Source organism: Typha latifolia, chromosome 15, assembly GCF_019914945.1.
Source record: "Typha latifolia isolate L0001 chromosome 15, TyphaL0001v2, whole genome shotgun sequence".
Lineage (NCBI taxonomy): Eukaryota > Viridiplantae > Streptophyta > Magnoliopsida > Poales > Typhaceae > Typha > Typha latifolia.
The window spans coordinates 7650806-7671268 of record NC_133100.1 but is presented as its reverse complement, the minus strand read 5'-3'; the positions used below and the strand labels follow the sequence as shown (position 1 = coordinate 7671268).

Sequence of the window (20463 nt, the reverse complement as noted above, 5' to 3'; positions counted from 1 at the left end):
AAATACCGTCGGGTCTAGGTATTTCCATATCAATTTGTCCTCTTAGTTATTATGTTGAAGAGGAATCCTTCTAATGAGGGCGACCGCTTTCGAGAGGTAAAGAGAGTTTATAAGCTCTCAATTCTATGGAAGAGGAGTCCTTATGATGAAGCTCTATATTTGAAGCAGAATGACTAACTTAACTTTACAATCTAAAAATTAGATTTCACATAGATTTTGTACATCGGAAAGACTTTATTATGTGATAAATAACCAAGATAACTCAACTTTACTATGATTTTCTTTTTCTACGATCATTACAATTTACTTTTATTTCCATGAACAAATACTAAATAAAAATATCATTAATTTTCCTCCAACCAAAGAGGAACTATAGCAGATGGAGAACTCACAAGACTTTTGAAATCTGAGGGGGTGATAACGAATAAATTAATTTCCAAGGACGTTTTTATCAAAGAATCTAATAATATATTCCGGAACACATATTTACATAATAAATACGGATTATATTTTTTTCGGATCCGTATTCGTATTCAAATACGTTTCGATTTCAACGAGATTTTGACGAGCGTTTGATTGATGGGATCCAATGGCCGTTAACTAACGGCGTCACCGAGTTAATTTTAACGGCGTCAAACATTCGAGTGCTTTCTTTTCCCGAAAAGCACCTCTTTTTTAAAGCGACGCCATCTCTCTCTCTCTCTCTCTCTCACTCTCTAGAAAACAAAAGGATTAAAGAGATCGTCTCGACCCCAAGAAACGTGCTTTCTTTCCCTTCCTCGCTACCTCTTCTCTCTACCCTTCTCTCTTCGATTTCTCCTATAATTTTGCTGTCCGAATCCTAGTAGGGGGTTTGAATTCTCGATATTGACCGTCTTGGCGGTGGTTTTGGTGGGTAATTTGATCGGGAAAGATGGGTTCTGGCGGCGGAGTGGAGTCCCCGGAGGCCGGGAGGCCCGCGGCGATAGCGATGGACTTCTCGAACGGGGAGACGTCGGAGTCGTCGCAGGCCAAGGTGCCGCGTAGGATTCGGAGGAGGCTTCTCGAAGCGAAGAGTAGTTCGCCGACGAGCGTGGAGGAGATCGAAGCCAAGCTGAAGGAAGCCGATCTCCGTAGGCAGGTACGTGGAGAAGTTTTAATCTTTTCTTATTTTGGGTGAATTTTACATATGGGTTTTCTTGGGATTTGGTTTTTACGGAGGTTTTGTAGGATCCTACGAATTTGGGGTGTTATCTTTGGGTGCTTTTTATGTTTGATTTGATCAGTTACGGTTTCTTATATTTCTTCCTGTTGATTCTTATTTTTTTTTCTTCTTTTATTTGTAAGTTCTCTGCTTTTATTTTCGGATTCTATTTTATCTCGTTATCGTTTCGAATATTTGGGAAGTTATTCTCTTCTCTCATATTTCTTGCTCTTTACCTTAAATTTTTTTATTTTCAATCCGTTGGCCTTTTATTTTCTTGAACTTTCTTACGTTGATATCAGTTTTATACTTTTTAACGCCTTATTCTTAGTTTTATTTTTCTTCATTTCTCAAATTTATATTACGTCAAATGATATACGATAAATGATTTGTTGGTTTCTTGTAATAAATATCGATGATTTCCTTTTCTAATATGTTAAACTTATGTTCATGCGTCTTCGGTGTTGTTGGTTGACCATATGGCTAGTTTATTTATATAGTGATGAAATGTTATATTAATTTCTTAGTTTATTCTAAAATTGAGTCGATATGTACCATAACTTGTTCATGCTCTGTTTTTACTCTTTACTTGTACCAGCAAGCTTGACTCCTATGCTCGATAATTTTTATTCTAAAATTTAGAGAGAAAAAGATTAGTAGAAAAGGAGGAAAAAAGGAAAGCAATGGAGGTTGGCCTTTGGTCTAAAGTTGTGAATTTAATCGTATAATTGATTCAGCTGAGGTGCCTTTGAAGTTTCATGAATTAAATCAGCGATCAGTAATTTCAGTCCTTTGATGTTATTTTTCTTGCCAATAATTTGCAAACTAATAGTTGAATTATCAACTATTGATATTGATGCTTTTAGCAAGACTAGATGAACTTATAGTTCACAATTAAGGTTGTTGCCCTAAGGGTTCTTAAGTTTCAGATATTCCCTTTTGTATTATGTATTGGCATGTCATTCTGTACTAGATTTCATGTTTCTTATAGTTCACAATTAAGGTTGTTGCCCTAAGGGTTCTTAAGTTTCAGATATTCCCTTTTGTATTATGTATTGGCATGTCATTCTGTACTAGATTTCATGTTTCCTGGCTTGTGTGTTTGTGATGGTTATTTGTATCGTTTACTTTTGTTTCCTACTCTTTTATTCATTTGTTATCATGTGTTATTGTTTTTAATGTACTGATGTTACACCTTCGACAGCAATTTCATGACTGGTTATCTAGCAAAGCACGGCCTAAGCCGAGGAGCCCTTCGTGGTCATCTCAAGAGGAGGATCTTGGTCAGCGACTTGAAGCGAAGCTTTTTGCAGCTGAGCAGAAAAGGTATAAAACTTTGCAGGACTTTTCCTGGTATGCTTTTTGGACCACTTGTCCTTAGGTTGCCCTTTATAAACACATTTCTGCATGCACGAGCAATATGCTTTGGATGATTTGCATGCATGTTCTCATGCTGTTCCATTTATGACAACTTTTTTGAGCAAGTAACCAGCAACTATTTTATCCTTTGGATATGATTTGCTTCTTGTGTACATTTTTCCGTACAATATTAATATATGCAATGACAGGTTGAGCCTATTGGCAAAGGCGCAAAAGCGGTTAGCTATGTTAGATGAGCTCCGACAAGCTGCTAAAACTGGTGTGGAGATGCGTTGTGAGAAGGAACGTGAAGAGCTAGGGACGAAAGTTGCGTCTCGAGTACAACAGGCTGAGGCAAATCGGAGGCGCCTTTTTAATGCTCTTATGCAGAGACGTGCTGCAGCACAGGAGAGAACAGCCAGATCCTTGTTACAGAGGATAATCCAAGAGAATAAATATAAGGAGTGTGTTCGTTCTGCAATCTTTCAGAAGCGTGCTGCTGCTGAGAAGAAACGGATGGGATTGTTGGAAGCTGAAAGGAAAAGGGCTCAAGCAAAAGTGATGCAAGCTCGCCGTATAGCCAAAGCTATATGCAGTCAAAGAGAAAGTGAGAGGAGGAGAGTAAAGGAGCAATTAGAAAACCGGCTACAAAGAGTATGCAACTTTGCCCTTTTGTTTTTTCCCCCTGTGTCAATTAAAACCATCTCCACCTTAGTGTTCATGATCTATTTCTAATTTGGGTCAGAAATTCTACATGGTACAGAGGATACACATTGGTTGTGCTCTTACGAGGTGGTTGGCACATTAGGAGAATAAATTAGCTTGGTTATTCTGTATGGAGTAAACAAATGATTTACTCGTACGCAAGTTACAGAATTCCCTGCATTTATCATTATCCAAAGATTAATAATGTTCTTTCTGATTAAACAGGCAAAGTTACAGAGGGCAGAATATTTGAGACTGAGAGGAAGCCCTCATAGTTCTGGTCGAATCAATTTTAATAAACACGGAGATTTCCTGTCAAGAAAATTAGCAAGGTATTCTTTTTGACCATGAGAGTTTGGTTTTTACATATATGTTTGCTTTGTAGTCATGCTTGTTTTCAATGTTTTATTGTACATTTAGGTGCTGGAGAAGGTTTGTGAAATTAAGGAGGACAACCTTTACTTTGTCTAAAGGTTATGAAGCATTGGGAATCAGTGAGAACTCTGTGAAGACTATGCCATTTGAACAATTAGCTGTCCTCATTGAGTCACCTACAACACTTCAGACAACAAAAGCTTTGCTTGATCGGTTGGAAAGTCGCTTTCAACTAGCTCAAAGATTGAGATCGTCGAGCCCAGAGAACATTGATCATTTGCTCAAGCATCTAGGATCTCCAAAGAGAAGAGTTCCATCAAACAAAGCCTCTAGGAATAGAGGGGCAAGCAGGAAAGATGCTCGAACTTCTGCAGTAAATAAGCTTTCAAGATATCCAGTGAGAGTAGCCCTTTGTGCTTACATGATACTCAGTCATCCAAATGCAGTTTTTAGTGGACAGGGTGAGAAAGAAAATCTATTGATAGAGTCAGCTCTAAACTTCATTAGGGAGTTTGAGTTGCTAGTGAAAATTTTACTGGACAGGCCAAACAGCATTCATTCATCAAGACAGTTATCGCCTGATGAGGTGGAGAATCCTCGGGAACTTTCTGGTCATGTTCCTCGCCAAAAATTTAGATGCCAACTGATAGCTTTCGACTCAGCATGGCGTAGTTATCTTTATCGATTCGTGGTGTGGAAAGTAAAAGATGCAAGATCTTTGGAGGAAGATCTTGTGAGGGTTGCATGCCAACTTGAGCTCTCAATGATGCAAACATGCAAGCTGACTTCTGAAGGGCAGACACCAGACCTTAGTCATGACATGAGGGCTATTCAGGAACAGGTTGTTTGGTCTATCTATTCCTATTTATGTAGAATAGATTTGCAAGATTTAAATTTGAACCTCAATTGTCTCCGTGTAGCTTTATAAGTTGGGTAGACTAAGCATTGTCTTAAGTCTTAACTCTTAAGCAGCTCTTCTTATTTGCGATGCATGTTGTTACAGTGATTTTGATAACATCTCATGTTTTTTTTTAAAACTGTTCTCTAAAAGTCTAAAGTGGTATCGAGTTATCTCTTTAAGACTGTTATGGGGTTACTTGAGTTATATCTGTCTGGTAAGTTGATTTATTCAATGAGTGCAGGTTAATGAAGACAAGAAACTATTGAGGGAGAAAGTGCAGCACTTGAGTGGTAATGCTGGTATTGTGCGGATGGAATGTGCTCTATCAGAAACAAGATCCAAATTCTTTGAAGCAAAGGAGAATGGGAGCCCTTTCTCAACTCCTGTTGCTCATATCTCGTCTGCATCAAAATCCGACTCTTCTGGACAGCCTTCTATTCCTGATTCAGAGGAACATTCTGGTGTGAACAGTCAAAGATCTGGTCATGTGGTTCGTTCTTTGTTTGGAGGTGCTTCTTCACCACCTAAAGTCAATATGGAAAGGAAGAATTCAGAGGCTCAATCAAGTTCAATGCACAAGCTGCCTCCCACAGAGAATGAAATTCTCGTCAATGAGATTCTTCATTCTGGCCATGAGACTTTCGCTAATAATCTTGATGTTACTGGTGTCAATGAGGTTGCTATCAAGGTAATGAGATTTCAATGGTGCTGACATTTTAGTGCAACCTCCTGTTCTTCTATTAAAAGCATTTGCAGAGGAGTCAAGTAAATATAATTTTATTTGGAAGTTGGTGATCCAAAAATAGAAAAGGAGGGTCTTGATAAGTTGATGCAACTGGATATATAGATAACATGTGATCTTGCTAGATCTTGTGCAATTTTGATTTGTTTATCTCTTGATATGTCACGTATGCTTGTAAGAATGCATGGTTTTGGGAGTATCTTATAGATGCATGTTTTTATGTTTTAATGTTTTATCAGGCAAAAGTGAAAGAGACGATGGAGAAGGCTTTCTGGGATGATATTATGGATTCTATGAAAGTGGATGAACCTGACTATAGCAGAATATTGGGCCTTGTAAAGGAGGTCCGGAATGAATTATGTGAGTTGGCTCCTCAGTCTTGGAGGGAAGAGATACTCGAGAGGATGGATCTTGACATTCTATCTCAAGTACGTTTGCAAATGTTACATTGCTCTGCCATTTAAAAAGCCTCAATAAGTTGATCTTGACTTTCTTTCTTTGTTCCTGTTGTTTTCCCCTGATGAAAGGTACTTGAGTCAGGCTACGAGGACATAGCTTATCTTGGAAACATCTTGGAGTACTCATTGGGCCTCCTGCAGACATTATCTGCTCCTGCAAATGAAGATGATATGAAGAAGGCCCATCAGAAATTATTAAGTGAATTGGCAGACATTTCTCAATCTGATGGTAAAAGAAATAGCTCTTTCATCATTGCCATGATTAAGGGTCTGCGCTTTGTTCTACAGGAGATACAGGTTAATTTCTCATGTTGCTTTCAGGTCATGTGCTAGTAAACTGATTTTGAAGTGGGTTATAGGGTTTGCTTTACCATCAATTTGAGAAATGTGAGAAATTGTGAGAAATTAGAATTCGAAATGAATTAATTTATATTCTTTGTTATTGTAGAGATGTTTTATGTATGCGATATTTAGCATTAACTTGGGACATCTTTGTTGCTATTATACATGGAGATTGTAATGTATGTTTTATTGTTTTTCTACCTCAATAGACACTGAAGAAGGAAGTGAGTAAGGCACACATACAGATGTTGGAACCAATTATAAAGGGATCTGCAGGATTGGAGTATTTGCAGAAGGCATTTGCTGATCGTTATGGACCTCCCTCTGATGCTGCAAATTCTCTTCCTCTTACTGTACAGTGGACTTCATCACTGAAGGACAATTTGGAAGAGGAGTGGAATGAGCATGTTGATTCTCTTTCCATATTGTTGACAAGCCATGTGAGTAATGCTTACTTGTGAATTCGACTTTTACTTATTTGAATTTGTGCGCAGTCAAATGCTAACAGTACTAGTGTATCCTCCATACACATACCCCCGGTTGAGCAAGATCTTTTTTACCAGTTTGCTTTTTATACATGTGGGTGTGTTTGCATTGAAATGGTTACGCTTGAAGGGCTACCTGATAATCGTTATTGCAGGATCAACCTCTTGTTGCTACCCTACGAGCAGGTGGGGGCATTTCGTTGGCAGCCAAACATGCAGTTCCCAAAAATACTTCAAGAAGTGCGTATTTAATTGAATTTTACTTTCACCGGTTCTCATTCTTTTGTTAATGTTAGTGTTGAGAATATATATCAACCAAATGTTTTTTGAGCAGGTAGTGGTGAACTACCAGAATGCAATGGCGAGAAAGTGGACATGTTGGTAAGGCTTGGTCTTTTACAACTTGTTAATGACATAGAGGGATTGACAACTCACTCAGTTCCTGAGACTCTTGAACTCAATGTCTTGAGATTGAGGTCTGTTCAGAGCCAGCTGCAACAACTTATTGTCATTTCAACAAGGTAGATTATGCCTTCTATTTCTTTTTTGTCTAGAAATATATGACTGTCCTCTATAAGAACAAGAACCCAAATTCGGCTGTTTATGATTTGCAGCATGTTGGTCCTTCGGCAAATTATTGTCAGTGAAAGCTCAGCTCGCTCTCCTCCAGACTTGGAAACCTCTATCATCGAATTTGCTAAGAAGCTCGCAGAGCTTTTGGACAGCAGTGCTGATGTGGGCATCGAAGAAATCATCGGTTCTCTGGCTAGCTCATCCAACCTGTCTTCAGAGACGAAGCTTCAAAGCAGGAAGGAAATTATGGCAAGAATGCTCACAAAGAGCTTGCAGAACGGCGATGCTGTCTTCACAAAGGTGTCTAGATCGATATATTTGGCGGTACGAGCAGTCATTTTCGGTGGTAGCGGGTCCAGAGGCCAGAGGCTGGCAGATACAGCATTACGGCGTGTCGGGGCCGCGATACTTCTGGATCGAGTGGTTAAGGTGGCAGAGGAGCTGATTACCATGGCAACTATTTCAGGTCATGTTCATGGACCATGGTATCAAACCTTGCTGTGAGAATTCACCTGACTCTGTTTGTGAATAGTGTGGGAAGTTCCACCTTGTTACATTGTGGTGGGCAAGGTCTCATGTAAAGTGTCAGCGTCGTAATTTGTCTATAAATAGTAGTCTAGTCCAAAATCAAGGTCCATAGGTGCAATGCAATGTTCATAATGAACAGCTATAGTGTCTTATCTTGCTAAAAAAATAATTATGTAAATGAAGAACAGGTATAGTGGCTCTTATCCGTAAGGTTATTTGTCATAAAGCAATGTATTAGTGCTGTTAAAAGGCTTTTGTTCCTGAATCAAGTGCAGCTTTCATATTTTTGCCAAACAAATTTCACCACAGCTCCAATAAGCACCATGTTTGCGTGGCAGGTTGAGTATTTGACAAAAATACGCCCCAAATGTTTCTTCCACCTCCAAAATCTTTGATAGTTCAGCTGCCACATCATAGAGTTGACAGAAAGAAAATAAGCACAAATTAAGTGTTGACAAAATAAACATTTTATATGTGAAGTGATGAATTTATAGCTTTAGATAAAAGGCAAACTTGTCAATATGATAATTATCTAGGCAGCTAAGCTAAGTGCTCGGCTAAAGAGATAAGAAGGGTTCAAATGTTCAATACACCGGAAAATGCGAACAAAAGGGGAGAACTGAAGCAACAATCTTTCTGTAATACAACGTTATGATATATTGATGCAAAGTGGTGCGTCTGCTGAACTTCTCCTACTGTGAAGGAAGAAGAAAGGTTTCAAATTTTAGATTCCTGTTGACTCTACTTGCATATCTTCTGGAGATTGCTCCGCTTTGAAGTCATCCACGGCTTGGTCAAATGTAGTCCTGATATGCTGACACATCACCATTAGACCCTGTAACGCATCCTTGAATACATCTCTTGCTGGATCACCTGTCCATATCCAAGTAGGAAACAGTGACATCGCAGTCAAAATAAAGTAAATATCATAATGCAAGAATAGCAAAATGTATCAGTGGCTTGTTGCGGTCATATGTATTAAAAGGGAAGGTTGGTTGCAGCAAAGTGAACATTTGTCCTTTCAGAACCTCAGTTTACAAGAACTTCAGTTAGATCCTCCATAAATAAAATAGTTCTATTTAGAACTGATGGATGGATTTTGTAATATAATTTGCAAATTGTACGAAGCTTAAAGTTCGAAGTTCGAACTCACACTGTTGTTTAGAAACTTCTGTCAAGAAGCACAAAGTAATTGGTAAAACATGTTTGATCTTCCATATTATTTCGCAGAATTCCAGATCCATCTGACAATTCAGATTAGAAATTAAGCATATGTAGTTGTGTTCTCTCATGTCAAAATGTAATATATGTCCTCCAGAGGTGGTGAGTACATGTGGAGATCCTCCACTTCCTTGAAAGGTCTGGAAGTCTTCTTCAACATTGAGACTCACTTAGCAACCTTTGTTTACTTGCCTACACTCAAAAGATATTTAAATTGATGATTAGTTAATGGCTTTTGGTTTGGCAACCAAACCATTAGGATGTGAATCGTTTCAACCAGACCTAGGTGATAAATGAATGGGTCAACCACTGTAATATTACACTACATTGGCGAAGAAAGGCTAGCCAGTTGTAGAATTTTCATTAGTCTGAGATAAATATATTTTACGAATATAAGAATAAAGACAATGATTCCTTCTATCACATTGTGAGTGCCAACACCTTCCTACATTGATGTCTAATCTCTTAGAAATTAATCAAACATACAGAACTTCCAAAAACTCTATATAACCATTCAGCACAAAGAACTATGATTTACAAATAGATACACAAGAAAGCACATAAATTACCAGTAGTTTGGACTCTTATGTTGACTTTGTTATCTGAAGGATGAGGGATACTATATCCACAAAATGCTACCCTTGGGCTGCAATAATGGCAATCAAATAAGCAACACATAGTGACACGAAAAAGGCAAAATAAGGAACTTAATAATTCACACATTCTTGATGTTCCTGCTAAAAACCAAATTAAGCAAACATTAAAACTAGCATGGCCATTAAAGATAATATATCACTGATACAAAACCTAAATAGTAAGTGTCTCAACAGATATGTCAGCCTTAAACTGGGATAACATAGATGATTTTGTCAGCTATAAATACATTAGCGTTCAACCTTGATTCAAATATCATAGGTTATATTAGTCAGGCATTATACAGCATTATTTGAACTTTTCAACAATAGAAAGGTTTATTTAGAATGCTTAATTTTAAGCCAAGCAAACCAATATCTTATACCAAACACAGATAAAAGCAACTAAGAAACAAAATTTAACCCAGGGAAATTGATGCAATGGAGAATTACTTATGTTAATTCAAGCACCTACCATTTTTCCATGTTCTCACTGTCCAGCATTTCAAAGTATAATTTTATTCTTAGCTTTTCACCCAATAAGAACTCTAATAATTGTACAATCAACTGAAAATTTGTGCAATAATATAGCATGCTCTGATCAAATTTAATACTTTAAAAAGTTTAAGTCTACAAGTGCACTCACTCTTGATTAAGCGTGAATCTGACAGAGTTTGCAAAGGTGTGATCCTCATCCAAGATGCAAAAAGTGGAGGATCTGGCATCTGTCAGAGAGCCGTGCTCCATTGCCAACTGCAATTGCGAGTAAGAAGATATGCTTAGCTAATGAGACCACAATAATACGACCTCAATATCCTACACTTTCTTTAACAAGAACCATATGAAACAAAAATACCCAACTATTTAGATATCCAAGTAAAACACCATTAGGTGTGTAAATGATCCAAGCTTGATTGACCTTAAGTCTAATCAAGTTCGGCTTGAAACTAATTTTGAGCCTAAATTTCACAATTAGATGATTAGCTAAATAATGATCTAATTAAATGATTAGTTATAATAATATTAATTAATGCTTAAGAATACCTCTTGCCGGCCGATGGAGGAGGACGAGGACGAGGACGAGGACGAGGCGGCGGCTTGAAGAGGAGGACGAGGAGGAGCCGGCTTGGCGAAGGACGAGGAGGACGAGGCAGCGGCTTGGCGAAGGAGGAGGACGAGAACGAGGCGGCGGCGGCTTGACGAGGAGGATGACGAGGAACCGGTTTGCCGAAGGAGGAGGAGGCGGGCCGACGGTGGAGAAGGAAGATCGGAGCGACCAAGGACAGAGGGAGAGGTAGGGAGAGTTTGAGCGGCTGTTTTTGGGACTTGGGGAATGGGAATCAGAGGCAGACTCACTACTTGGGGTTGGATATCAAACCTATCTACCCGAGTCTAGTCTGAGTCAGAGCGAGCCAGCTCTAGCTTAAACTCCGCTCAAAATTATTTTTGAGCCTTTTAATCAGTCTAAGTTTATTTTTGAGCCTTTTAATCAGTCAAGTCTAATCGAACGGCTCGTTTATTAAAGAGCAATGGCGATGATTTTGAAATTTCTTTTACAGGCATTGTTTCTTCTTCATGCTATGATCATGGTTTGCATGACAAGTTCCAGCCATTCCAAGATGGAAGAGGATTTCCCCCCAGCCTGTTTGATTGGGGGCAAGGGAAGAAGAGCAGATGAGCAGAAACAAGCAGAAGTATCATGACATTGACATCCCATTCTCCACCTCCATTGACATACCTAAGAGGTATGTTCATTGCCTATATCATGAAACCTAAATTGCTATTCTCATTTTAGAGAGGGTGTTTGCTGGATTTGGTTGTAATTATTAGTAATAGACAAGGAGGTACTTGGGCTGTTAGAAATGTAATTAAGAAGAAGTGTGGATTGTGAGAATGGGAGGCCAAATACAGAAAATGCCTTTGATTTAGGTAGGTAGCACTTGGTATTTTTGTAATTTTCTATGTTAAGAGAAAATTGGTATAAAATTCATCCTTTTTTTTTATTATACCAATATAAAGAGGCTTATTTCTTTATTTTCGAAAGAAGCTCACAATAGCTCATTGCACATTATGGGGACAATTGGTAAATGGTCTTTGCATATAGGGCTTCTCAGCAGGGAGCTTGTAGAAGCTTTTATGTACCACACTAACAAATCACACAGGCTTGAGCTAATCAGACCACTGATATGGAATTTAGAAACAGTCCATTTCAAAGAGGCAGACTAATTTTGTTCACCTGGCATCGAGGAACCATATGAGCTTTATAGTTCCTTCAAATCTTGCAGTTAATAGCAAACCATATTATCTAAAACAAATGTCGCAAAGCTAGAACCACAACCAAGAGGAATCAAGATTGTCAACACAACAGCTTAGTGCGTACAAAGTCTGTTACAATATGTCACTTCAAATTTTGAACAGAAACAGAAAGCTAAAAAGCCTTTCAAGCAGTCTTAAAGGCAGAAATCCTTCCCAAGTATCTAAATAATATAGGAAAACATACTACATGCCATGTACGTTAATATCCTTAATCTTTCCAGAGTTACATAACTAATCTTTTCACATACTCTTGCATATTCCCAGTGATATTTCCTTCCAGCAGAGATGAAGCAGGGTGGACCAGGCAGGAGAGAGAGAGAGAGAGAGAGAGAGAGAGAGAGAGAGAGAGAGAGAGAGAGAGAGAGAGAGAGAGAGAGAGAGAGTTACCTCCTACAGATCACGAGTCACCCAACACTAATTAGGCTTAGGAGAAGGTGAGCTGCTGCTGCTGCCACTATTACTGGAGCTTCTTCCTCGAGCAGGTCTACAATAAGATTGAATAATTACAAAAGAAATTAGAAACCACACGTGGTATATAATTACATTTCTAGTTCAACACTGCTACCAAAAGAATCCAAATTGCATTGGCAAACATTCAAGCAGGCCAGAGTTATGCTGTTGAGTCAGATTGTTAGAAATACTATAAGGCAAACAACACAAAAATGATGTTTGGCAACTTCAAATCAACAGGAAAAAGAACTCCACTTGAGAAGAAACAACCAGAGTAACAAAGTTAGAAAGCTACAGTGACTTTTCCGGCCAATGCATGGTAAACATCATGTAAAGCAGGAACAAACAAATTGTAAACTAAAAATAACATAAGCTGGAATGAACCAACAAAATTTTAGAAACAAAAGATTGTTAAAGCACTTAAATCAAAATCCAGCTTTATTTAAAATCTATCAATACTCCAATTCAGCCATTTCTATGGGAGTAGATCTTGAGTTGCATATACTGAAAAAAGCTTGATAAAGGTTCATCAGAGCAGAGGCAAAAGTAGGGAAATAACCACCTTCTGGGACTGCGACTCCTTGATGCTCTTCTAGCTCCCTGAATAACGAAACAAATTAGGTTCACAAACTCGATACGTACAAAATTGTGAAAGACAGTCTGTTCTACAGGCAAATATGCATATGCTGGAGGAGAAACTGGTGAGAACCACGCAATACCTTTCGAGGGCTTGGTGATCCAGAATATGATGAATCCGACCTTCCACGCCTCAGAGGTGGTGCTCGACCCCTGATTTTACAAAAGAAAAGGTAAAAGATCAGAAAAAGGCAACACTCCATTTTACAGCTGCAAGTAAACCAAGCTTGTATGAAACACTAAACAGAAGCAAGTATGCATATTTGAATGTGAGAAAGAGAGAAGCCCATTGGATTTAAGACTATTAACTTCGCTTTCTCATTACATAACTAGATAATAATCTGCAGCAAGAAAATAAATAATTCATATATGTTTGAAGCTTCATTTTTTCCTGATCATAAAGGGCCTAACTAGATCATTTATGACAATAACCAGAGCAGGTAAGATCAGCCAAAATGAAAAGTCAAATCCTTCAGGGAAACAAGAAACCTATGCAGTCCCAATCCCTGATCATTTTAAAGTAGACCTTCAAGATAGTCATATTCACCTTTAACCACATATAACATCATAATCTAGTAATCTCATCATGTACCCACAACCATATGTAATTTGTCAGAAGATACAACAGCATTGATGCAGCCTAGGATTGATTAGAATAAGATCAATAACCCATAAGCTTTATTATGTACTTCAAAGTTGGCAACAAACAACGAACCAGGAATAAGAATCAAAAGGCCGGTCCGGGTCAATTATTCCAAAATTGGCATTACCTGCGAGGAGATATTGATCTGGAATGAGATCGAGCAGGCCTACGAATAGGTGATCGGCTACGACGGCGAGGAGGAGGTGACCTTCTTGGAGGACTTCTGACTCGCCTTGGAGGTGGTGATCTGGAAAAACACCGACGTCATTAGGAGTATTGACAAGAAAGAAATGCAATTTGCATTTCTTCCATAATTCTGTAAACTATAACCAAGAAATGGAAATGGGAAAATGAATAAAGTCATTGCACATTCACAGTAAGGTACCAAATAGTTGAAGAAAATTCATCTGATCTTAATAAAATAGGGAAGACCAAATGAGCCCTTGAGCTCTTTACATTTCATGAAGAAAAATAAATTTTGAAATTTTGTGAAAAAGTAACTAAATGTCAGCACATGAAACATGTTTTGTACAAGCGGGACAACCAGAGCAATCATTTTAAACAAACAAACTCAGACTTAATTTCATAATAGTGCTGCTTTTAGCAGTGAATAGAATGACCTGAAAAGAAGACAAACTTAGTACCACTGCAATGTTGTCCACTGAGTGTAGGATTACTACATGTGTCCAAACTTTTGAGCTGATAATGCAACACAATTGGATATCTATCTCACAATTTTACTTAAAGTTATGTGCTTCATTTATTATCATTAGAGATACCTTTCCAGAATAGTTTGTAAAACCATTTCCAATTATGAGTTGTCCTCTGTCAGACACCAAGTTGTTGTGATTAATCTAAAGCATAAGGTTGAAAATAAGCCATAAAACATAAAGTCCACACTATATTCTCTACAGCCCAAACAGCAAGAAAACAAAGCAAAGGATTGTCAGACACATGCTTTTCCTAACGAGTAACTTACCGCCTTCTTGGAGGCATTGGGGAGCGCTTGCGGACCGGACTGCCACGACCTCTTCTAGGAGAAATCCTGTTAATATGGAGATAGGTCAATGCTATTATGTTTATACAAGAGAACATGTCAAAATGACTAACCGCGCAGGTGACCTGTTCCTTCGAGGAGCAGGGGAAGGAGAACGTCTCCTAGGAGGAGATCCAACCCGCCGCCGAGGTGGTGGTGTTTCACCACGTCGAACTGGAGAAGAAGCTGGCCTTCGTCGAACAGGGGATTCAGGGCGTCGTCGAGGGGAGGAATCAGTTCGACGCTTGGGTGAATCAACTCTTCGATTCGCAGGTGGGGATCGTCTCCGTGGAGGTGACAGTGGTTTCCGTCGTGGCGAAGCTGATGTGGCAATTAAAACTAAGCATAAAAAACTACCATCTTCACAAAATAACAAAAATGTATGAATTTGCAAAAGAGGAACGGTAAAACAGAAGGAAAGCAGTGGGGGGGAAGAGCAAACTGCAAGTAAAAGAAACAAGATGCAAAATATAAGCATGAAACTGAAGCCATCAAATTATAGGGAACTTAAACATAAACTTAGTCAAGAAAAGAAAAAAAAAAGTTAAGAAGATCTCTTGCACGAGTAAGAGCAGGCATGATAAATAGAAGTAGAAATAAAAAAGCTGGAGCAGAAATGACTTTGAAATTGAACAAAAAAACAAAACTAACAGAAACTTACACTCCCTAGGCCGCATTTGAGCATCCTTTTCAGCATTTGTACCAACTTTATCTCTTTGAGGAGCTTCTCTTGCTGGAGCAACAGGAACAGTCTTCGGAGGGGGAGAAGCCTTTTGGCGTTGTGGTAGTGTAAATTTTACTCGGACAACATTTCCATCAATTTGACCCTGTCAGAGGAAAAAGTTGAAACAGCATGAATTCCTCACGTAAACAAAAGACTAGCAATTAATTACCCATTTGGATGTTTGAGACATACACCATCCATATAAAGAAGAGCCTTTTCAGCATCAACCCTCTTCTTGAACTCAATATATCCATATCCCCGAGGAAGGTTAACCTGAATAGTGTGTAAGAAAGGTGAATCATACAGCCAAGCAAGAGTCACTCATTCTCCTAATAATAAAGGAACCAAGACTATTGACTTACAATGCGGTCCATTGTCAGCTCCACATTAACTATTTCACCAAAACTGCCTGCATAGCAATATAAAGCTCAGGAAGTAAATATTTCAAAACTTTTATATATATGCTGCATATGCAGACAATTACAAACCAAAACATGGAAGAACTAAAGAATATTGATTAGAATATGGAGTATATGCTAGGTTTCATAAAAAAAAAGTTAGATCTAGATCCAAATACATAGATTAATATAACTTTTCTGTTTGTCATTTTGTATATCTCAACTAACAACAGAACTTACCTTGTGATATTGGCAAAACTTGTGACAGTTAAACAACTTCAAATGAACAATTAAGCTTTCCAAGCAACTACTATTGGAGATCTTCAAGATATTGTTGGATATTTTGTTTCCTCTCTTTCATTGAAATATTAAAAGATGAACACGGAGCCTTCTTCGATAAATAGAAACCATTTCAAACTCATATTAAAAGATTCAAGGATTTCTCCTAAAATTTATGTAGAAATATAAGAAAAAATTAGCAAAACCGTTGAATTCCTAGAAGACCAAGTTACATACCTACATACTACAGAAAACAAGAAATATAGATAACGAGAAACAAAGAGATCCTCTGAAACAATTTCTCAAAGAAACTAACTAGATTCTAAATGAAAAGGCTAGATAAACTCATTAACATTTGTTTGAATCGCCATCTTGATAAATGATAACTCATAAACAGTATAGAACTCATTAAAAAGAAAAGAGCAGCTAGAATTATGAACTTACTGAATATTTCTTTTAGATGAGCTTCATTGACATTCCTGGATAGATGATCAATGTGGAGAACAACAGACTCAGGTACTGGGGATGTTTTCCTGGAATAAAAATCAAAGTTGCAACTGAGTTTCTTAACATCAATATGTGCAAGAATTGAGAATTTTATAACACTTCCAACAACTAAACTTATCACATTAAATTTATAACTAGTAAATATAAGATGCAAATAAAGAACCTGACACCAGGTATGCAACAAATTAGCAAAAGAGTAAGAAATTGAACAGTGTGCACCCCCTTGCTGTGATAATTTACAATCCTATGCACATGTAAGGTAAATTATGTACCGTACCTTTTGGTAATTGTAGATATAATTATTAAATTTTCATGTGATCGTGAGCACATAGAGAGATAAGATACAGCTCCGTGCTAGATTTTACCATCAAATTCATTTGAAATTCTACCCAGAACTGTATAACTTGCTCAACCTCACAAACATGAAACAGCTACTGCTGAAATTGGGAGACAAAGAAACAATGGGCCCAAATTAAAAGGATGGCTCTCATATTATGTGTACTCCAAAATATCAATCATGATCCAAAGGAACACCATACACCTTTTTGACTTAAATCGTTAAGGAGAAGTTGGAACTTGCATTAAATAGTCAATGATTAGAGCCATTATGCTCAGCATGGAATTAGTCTCATCAACAAAACAGATATCAAACTCACATATAATCATGCAACCCTAATATAACAAACTTTTGAAATAAAGATGAAATGAGTAGGGAAAAAGTCACTTAAATAAAATCCCACCTAGGGGGTGAAGCTTTTTTAGGAGGTGGTGGTGATGGTGAACGACCTCGCCTCGCTGCTCCAGGTGGACTGATTAACAACAAATAGCACCCAGAATATGAGCATTTTTTATATGAAGTAAATCCTAAAAGCAGAAGGAAAAGAAAATAAAAGGAAGAAAATAAAAAAATATATATATAATAAACAGATAATATTGGAGGCAATTTCTTGACTAACTAGTACTTAAGACCTAATCTACAAAGATTTTTGTACCTAAAAAAAGTAATTACATAATACTAGGGATAAGAGCTGGTGCTTACATTCAATAAATTAATGCTAATCTAGGTTTGTTGCATTTGTGGGTGAATGAAGGACATGAAACAGCTAAAGGAGATGGCTAGCAGCGAATGGCCAGTCCTGGTGACGACAGCAAGTCAATGGGGCCATGGGAAAAGGTATCTGGGTACACATGAGTGTATACGTGTGCTTGAGAGATATACAACTATTCTCAATATAAGTTAGAACGACAATGTCTGGAAAAGGAAATGTTAAACCATCCAAAAGACCACTAAATCAAACAGAGCCTGACCAAATAAAACTAAAACAACTAAATTTAAGGAGCCATTGTTAATAACCCAGAAATGCCAACGGAATTCTACCATCAGGCTTTACAATTGAAATACAACCAAGTAACTGAGTGGATATGGATTTTCAAAGGGTGAGAAAGTAGCCTGCTCCTATCAAGGAAAGGAATAGTCATTAACCCTTATTACCACGGCAGAATTATTGGAGCTAACCCCACATTTTCCAAAATAAGAAATGAAACCAGAAAAAGGTCGGCTACCCCCACAAAACCTAGTTTTTACTTCCTAATTGATATCAAATTTTGGCGAGGCACACTAACTAATAAATCCACAACTAGTTAAATCTAACAAGTCAAAATCTCACCTTAAGTACTTGACAGCAGAAGTACGCTAGAAAAATATAAAAGGGTAAAAAAAAATAAGATGCTATTACAACCTCAAAAATGTCAAACAACTACACTAAGAAGCTATGGTCCCATCTGCACTGGAATGCATACCAAAACCTTCTAATTATCGATCAGAAAATGCCACTTCTATGTATCAAGAACCCTTAAGATGTAATAAAAATGCAAAAAGGAAAAGGTCAAAAGAACCGTAAAATCTACCGCTAGTAGACACTTAAGGAAGAATCAACAGAGCATTATCTCGTCTACGATCTCACCTTCTTCTCCGCGGCGGAGGCGATCGGCTCCGGGAGCTCGCGCTTCGCGACGGAGAGGACGACGAAGAGGAGAAGGACCTGGATCGGGACCGGGATCGCGACCTCGACCGGGAGTCCGACCCGGAGGAAGAGCGCGACCGGGAGGAGGAGCCGGACGCAGACCCCGAGCGAGAGGCCCGACGACCTCGACCGGGCTTCGCCATCGTCGACAGGAACAGACCCGGGAGCTAAAATCCCTACAAAAGCTAGGGTTAGGGTTTTTGGTCGGTGGCGGATAGGATGTGAAGCCCGCGCTCGAAAAACGTATAGCAGCGAGCCAGGTTTCGGGTTATAAATGGAAGGCTCTTTGACGGAAATGCCCGTTGATTTAATAGAAATTCTTTTGTGAACTAGTGACTTTTCTATTTCAGCCCCTCTCTTTTTCTTATATATGATAAAATCCACACTTTTTTTTGTAGCTTATCTAAATTAATCCTTCTTTTTTCCAATTATTATCTAAAACAACCTTCTCCATGAATTCTTCATTAGTTAAACTAACAACGAAGAAATACTTTTTATCTGCAACTGTTGTAACGTGTTTAGGAAAAAAAAAAAAAAAGTAACTATGGTAAAAATTTGTTGTTGATTAGTATAAGCTTGCAATGTAAGGACTACAAAAGACTTCCACTTCCACAAGAGTAGCTCTATACTCATCACCAAACAATGAGTCCTTGCCATCCTCCCTCTTGGCATAAGACAACCCCAGCCTTGACTTAGCCTGCCTGAGATCGCCAACGCCGGAGTTCGTATCCGGCCCGGCGAAGCCGCCCATCACCGGCGCGAGCGGCGGGCCGATGAGCAGCCCATCAGCTCCAAACTGAGGCCCTCCCCTTGCATAATCAAACAGTGCGGCACCACTGCCTCCAACTTTAGGCAGTCTAATCAGTTCAGCATCAGCGCCGGCGCCGGCGGCTGTAGTCTTCTCCTCCTTCCAGTAGAAGAGGAATGCATCGAAGGTGTCATAGTAATCATCAGTGCTCCTATATCCTTCAGGATTGAATGCTCCAAACTTGAAGGAGCTTGTGGTGTAGCCTACGACCACGCATGGGCCTTTGAAGTCGCTGCGGCGGTGGAAGTCGGCGGCGCTGAAGCCGTCAATGGAGGCTCTATAGCAGCATTTGAGCTCCCTGCCTGCCCGAATTGCAATGAAAATTAATTATTTACTTAAAAGGAGTTCAGCTTGGGGTTAAAACTTTTTTGGGTTTAGTATTTGGTCTTGAAGAATGGAGTTCTACACATGGATTAGAGAAAATGAGAGTGAAAATACCCAAATACCCCTTAGAACACAGTGGTGCTAACCTAAATCAAAGGCATTTTCGGTATTTAGCCTCCCATTTTCACAATCCACACTTCTTAATTTCATTTCTAACAGCCAAGCACCTCCTTATCTATTGTAATAATTACAGCCAAATACAGATAACTAACCACCCACTCTAAAAACTAGGATAGTAAATGAGGATAGCAATATAGGTTTCATGATACATACGCAATGAACAAAATAAGGAAGGAGAGTGAATCATCAATCACCTCTTAGGTGTGTGTTAGCCACAAGGGAGGTGGAGAATGGGAGGTCAATGTCATGATACTTGGGTTGTTTTTGTTCATCTGCCCTTCTTCCCTTGCCCCAATCAAACAGGCTGAGAGGAATCCTCTTCCATCTTGGAATGACTGAACTTACCATGCAAGCCATGATCATAGGAGGAAGGAGCAAGAATCCCTGCAAAAGAAAATAAAATTAAAATAAAAAAAAATCCACCACCATTGCACTTTCAGGTTCACATGTTTCTTATCTATGTACTACTTGTTATTATGCCTTGACACATGTTAAGGTCCCATTGGCTTTCCATCTTCCTAAGCTCTGGGGCCAACCAATAGGCTGCAGATGTGACCCCAGCTTGACTCTCCATTGGGCCACATCTTTTAGAAGCTTCACCTCTCATATTTTTTTGCATCCCCTGCTTACTAAT

At 38.6% G+C, this 20463-nt stretch overlaps 4 protein-coding genes across 5 annotated transcripts; 1 reads left to right on the top strand and 3 right to left on the bottom strand.

Annotated features, from left to right (window-relative positions):
- The first annotated feature begins 698 nt into the window (after window positions 1–698).
- Window positions 699–7920, top strand: LOC140801794 (uncharacterized). The gene is made up of 12 exons (XM_073157079.1): window positions 699–1120; window positions 2388–2509; window positions 2752–3196; window positions 3473–3579; window positions 3668–4463; window positions 4765–5211; window positions 5505–5693; window positions 5793–6020; window positions 6275–6505; window positions 6706–6790; window positions 6885–7071; window positions 7165–7920. The coding sequence occupies exons 1-12, from the start codon at window positions 914–916 to the stop codon at window positions 7625–7627; spliced, it is 3507 nt and encodes a 1168-aa protein (XP_073013180.1). The 5' UTR covers window positions 699–913; the 3' UTR covers window positions 7628–7920.
- A 197-nt stretch (window positions 7921–8117) lies between these two features.
- On the bottom strand, window positions 8118–10874 carry LOC140801801 (uncharacterized). The gene is made up of 4 exons (XM_073157092.1): window positions 10549–10874; window positions 10151–10257; window positions 9442–9518; window positions 8118–8524 (listed from the first exon to the last, which is right to left on the bottom strand). The coding sequence occupies exons 2-4, from the start codon at window positions 10249–10251 to the stop codon at window positions 8376–8378; spliced, it is 327 nt and encodes a 108-aa protein (XP_073013193.1). The 5' UTR covers window positions 10252–10257; window positions 10549–10874; the 3' UTR covers window positions 8118–8375.
- A 956-nt stretch (window positions 10875–11830) lies between these two features.
- LOC140801797 (uncharacterized) lies at window positions 11831–18803 on the bottom strand. 2 transcript variants are annotated; one of them, XM_073157087.1, is made up of 12 exons: window positions 18458–18803; window positions 17234–17302; window positions 16431–16519; window positions 15672–15718; window positions 15502–15582; window positions 15247–15412; window positions 14660–14906; window positions 14529–14594; window positions 13677–13796; window positions 12990–13059; window positions 12833–12870; window positions 11831–12304 (listed from the first exon to the last, which is right to left on the bottom strand). In XM_073157087.1, the coding sequence occupies exons 1-12, from the start codon at window positions 18658–18660 to the stop codon at window positions 12235–12237; spliced, it is 1266 nt and encodes a 421-aa protein (XP_073013188.1). In that variant the 5' UTR covers window positions 18661–18803; the 3' UTR covers window positions 11831–12234. The 2 variants fall into 2 exon arrangements, with proteins under 2 accessions (XP_073013188.1, XP_073013189.1); XM_073157088.1 differs by having other exon boundaries at window positions 14672–14906; window positions 18458–18766.
- Window positions 18804–19062: 259 nt separating this feature from the next.
- Window positions 19063–20429, bottom strand: LOC140801798 (uncharacterized). Its single transcript, XM_073157089.1, has 3 exons — window positions 20298–20429; window positions 20024–20213; window positions 19063–19627 (listed from the first exon to the last, which is right to left on the bottom strand). The coding sequence occupies exons 2-3, from the start codon at window positions 20190–20192 to the stop codon at window positions 19083–19085; spliced, it is 714 nt and encodes a 237-aa protein (XP_073013190.1). The 5' UTR covers window positions 20193–20213; window positions 20298–20429; the 3' UTR covers window positions 19063–19082.
- Window positions 20430–20463: the final 34 nt, after the last annotated feature.

Coding starts and splice junctions, on each gene's coding strand:
- LOC140801798 (XM_073157089.1), bottom strand. CDS start 20,192: ATGATCATGGCTTGCATGGTAAGTTCAGTCATTCCAAGATGGAAGAGG. Junction 19,628..20,023: donor GGCTAACACACACCTAAGAG/GTGATTGATGAT, acceptor CAATTCGGGCAG/GCAGGGAGCTCAAATGCTGC.
- LOC140801794 (XM_073157079.1), top strand. CDS start 914: ATGGGTTCTGGCGGCGGAGTGGAGTCCCCGGAGGCCGGGAGGCCCGCG. Junction 6,506..6,705: donor CCATATTGTTGACAAGCCAT/GTGAGTAATGCT, acceptor TCGTTATTGCAG/GATCAACCTCTTGTTGCTAC. Junction 7,072..7,164: donor CTTATTGTCATTTCAACAAG/GTAGATTATGCC, acceptor TATGATTTGCAG/CATGTTGGTCCTTCGGCAAA.
- LOC140801797 (XM_073157087.1), bottom strand. CDS start 18,660: ATGGCGAAGCCCGGTCGAGGTCGTCGGGCCTCTCGCTCGGGGTCTGCG. Junction 15,719..16,430: donor TCATCTAAAAGAAATATTCA/GTAAGTTCATAA, acceptor ATTGCTATGCAG/GCAGTTTTGGTGAAATAGTT. Junction 15,413..15,501: donor CTCTTCTTTATATGGATGGT/GTATGTCTCAAA, acceptor TTCCTCTGACAG/GGTCAAATTGATGGAAATGT.
- LOC140801801 (XM_073157092.1), bottom strand. CDS start 10,251: ATGGAGCACGGCTCTCTGACAGATGCCAGATCCTCCACTTTTTGCATC. Junction 9,519..10,150: donor AGATTCACGCTTAATCAAGA/GTGAGTGCACTT, acceptor CCATTATTGCAG/CCCAAGGGTAGCATTTTGTG. Junction 8,525..9,441: donor CATAAGAGTCCAAACTACTG/GTAATTTATGTG, acceptor GGATATGGACAG/GTGATCCAGCAAGAGATGTA.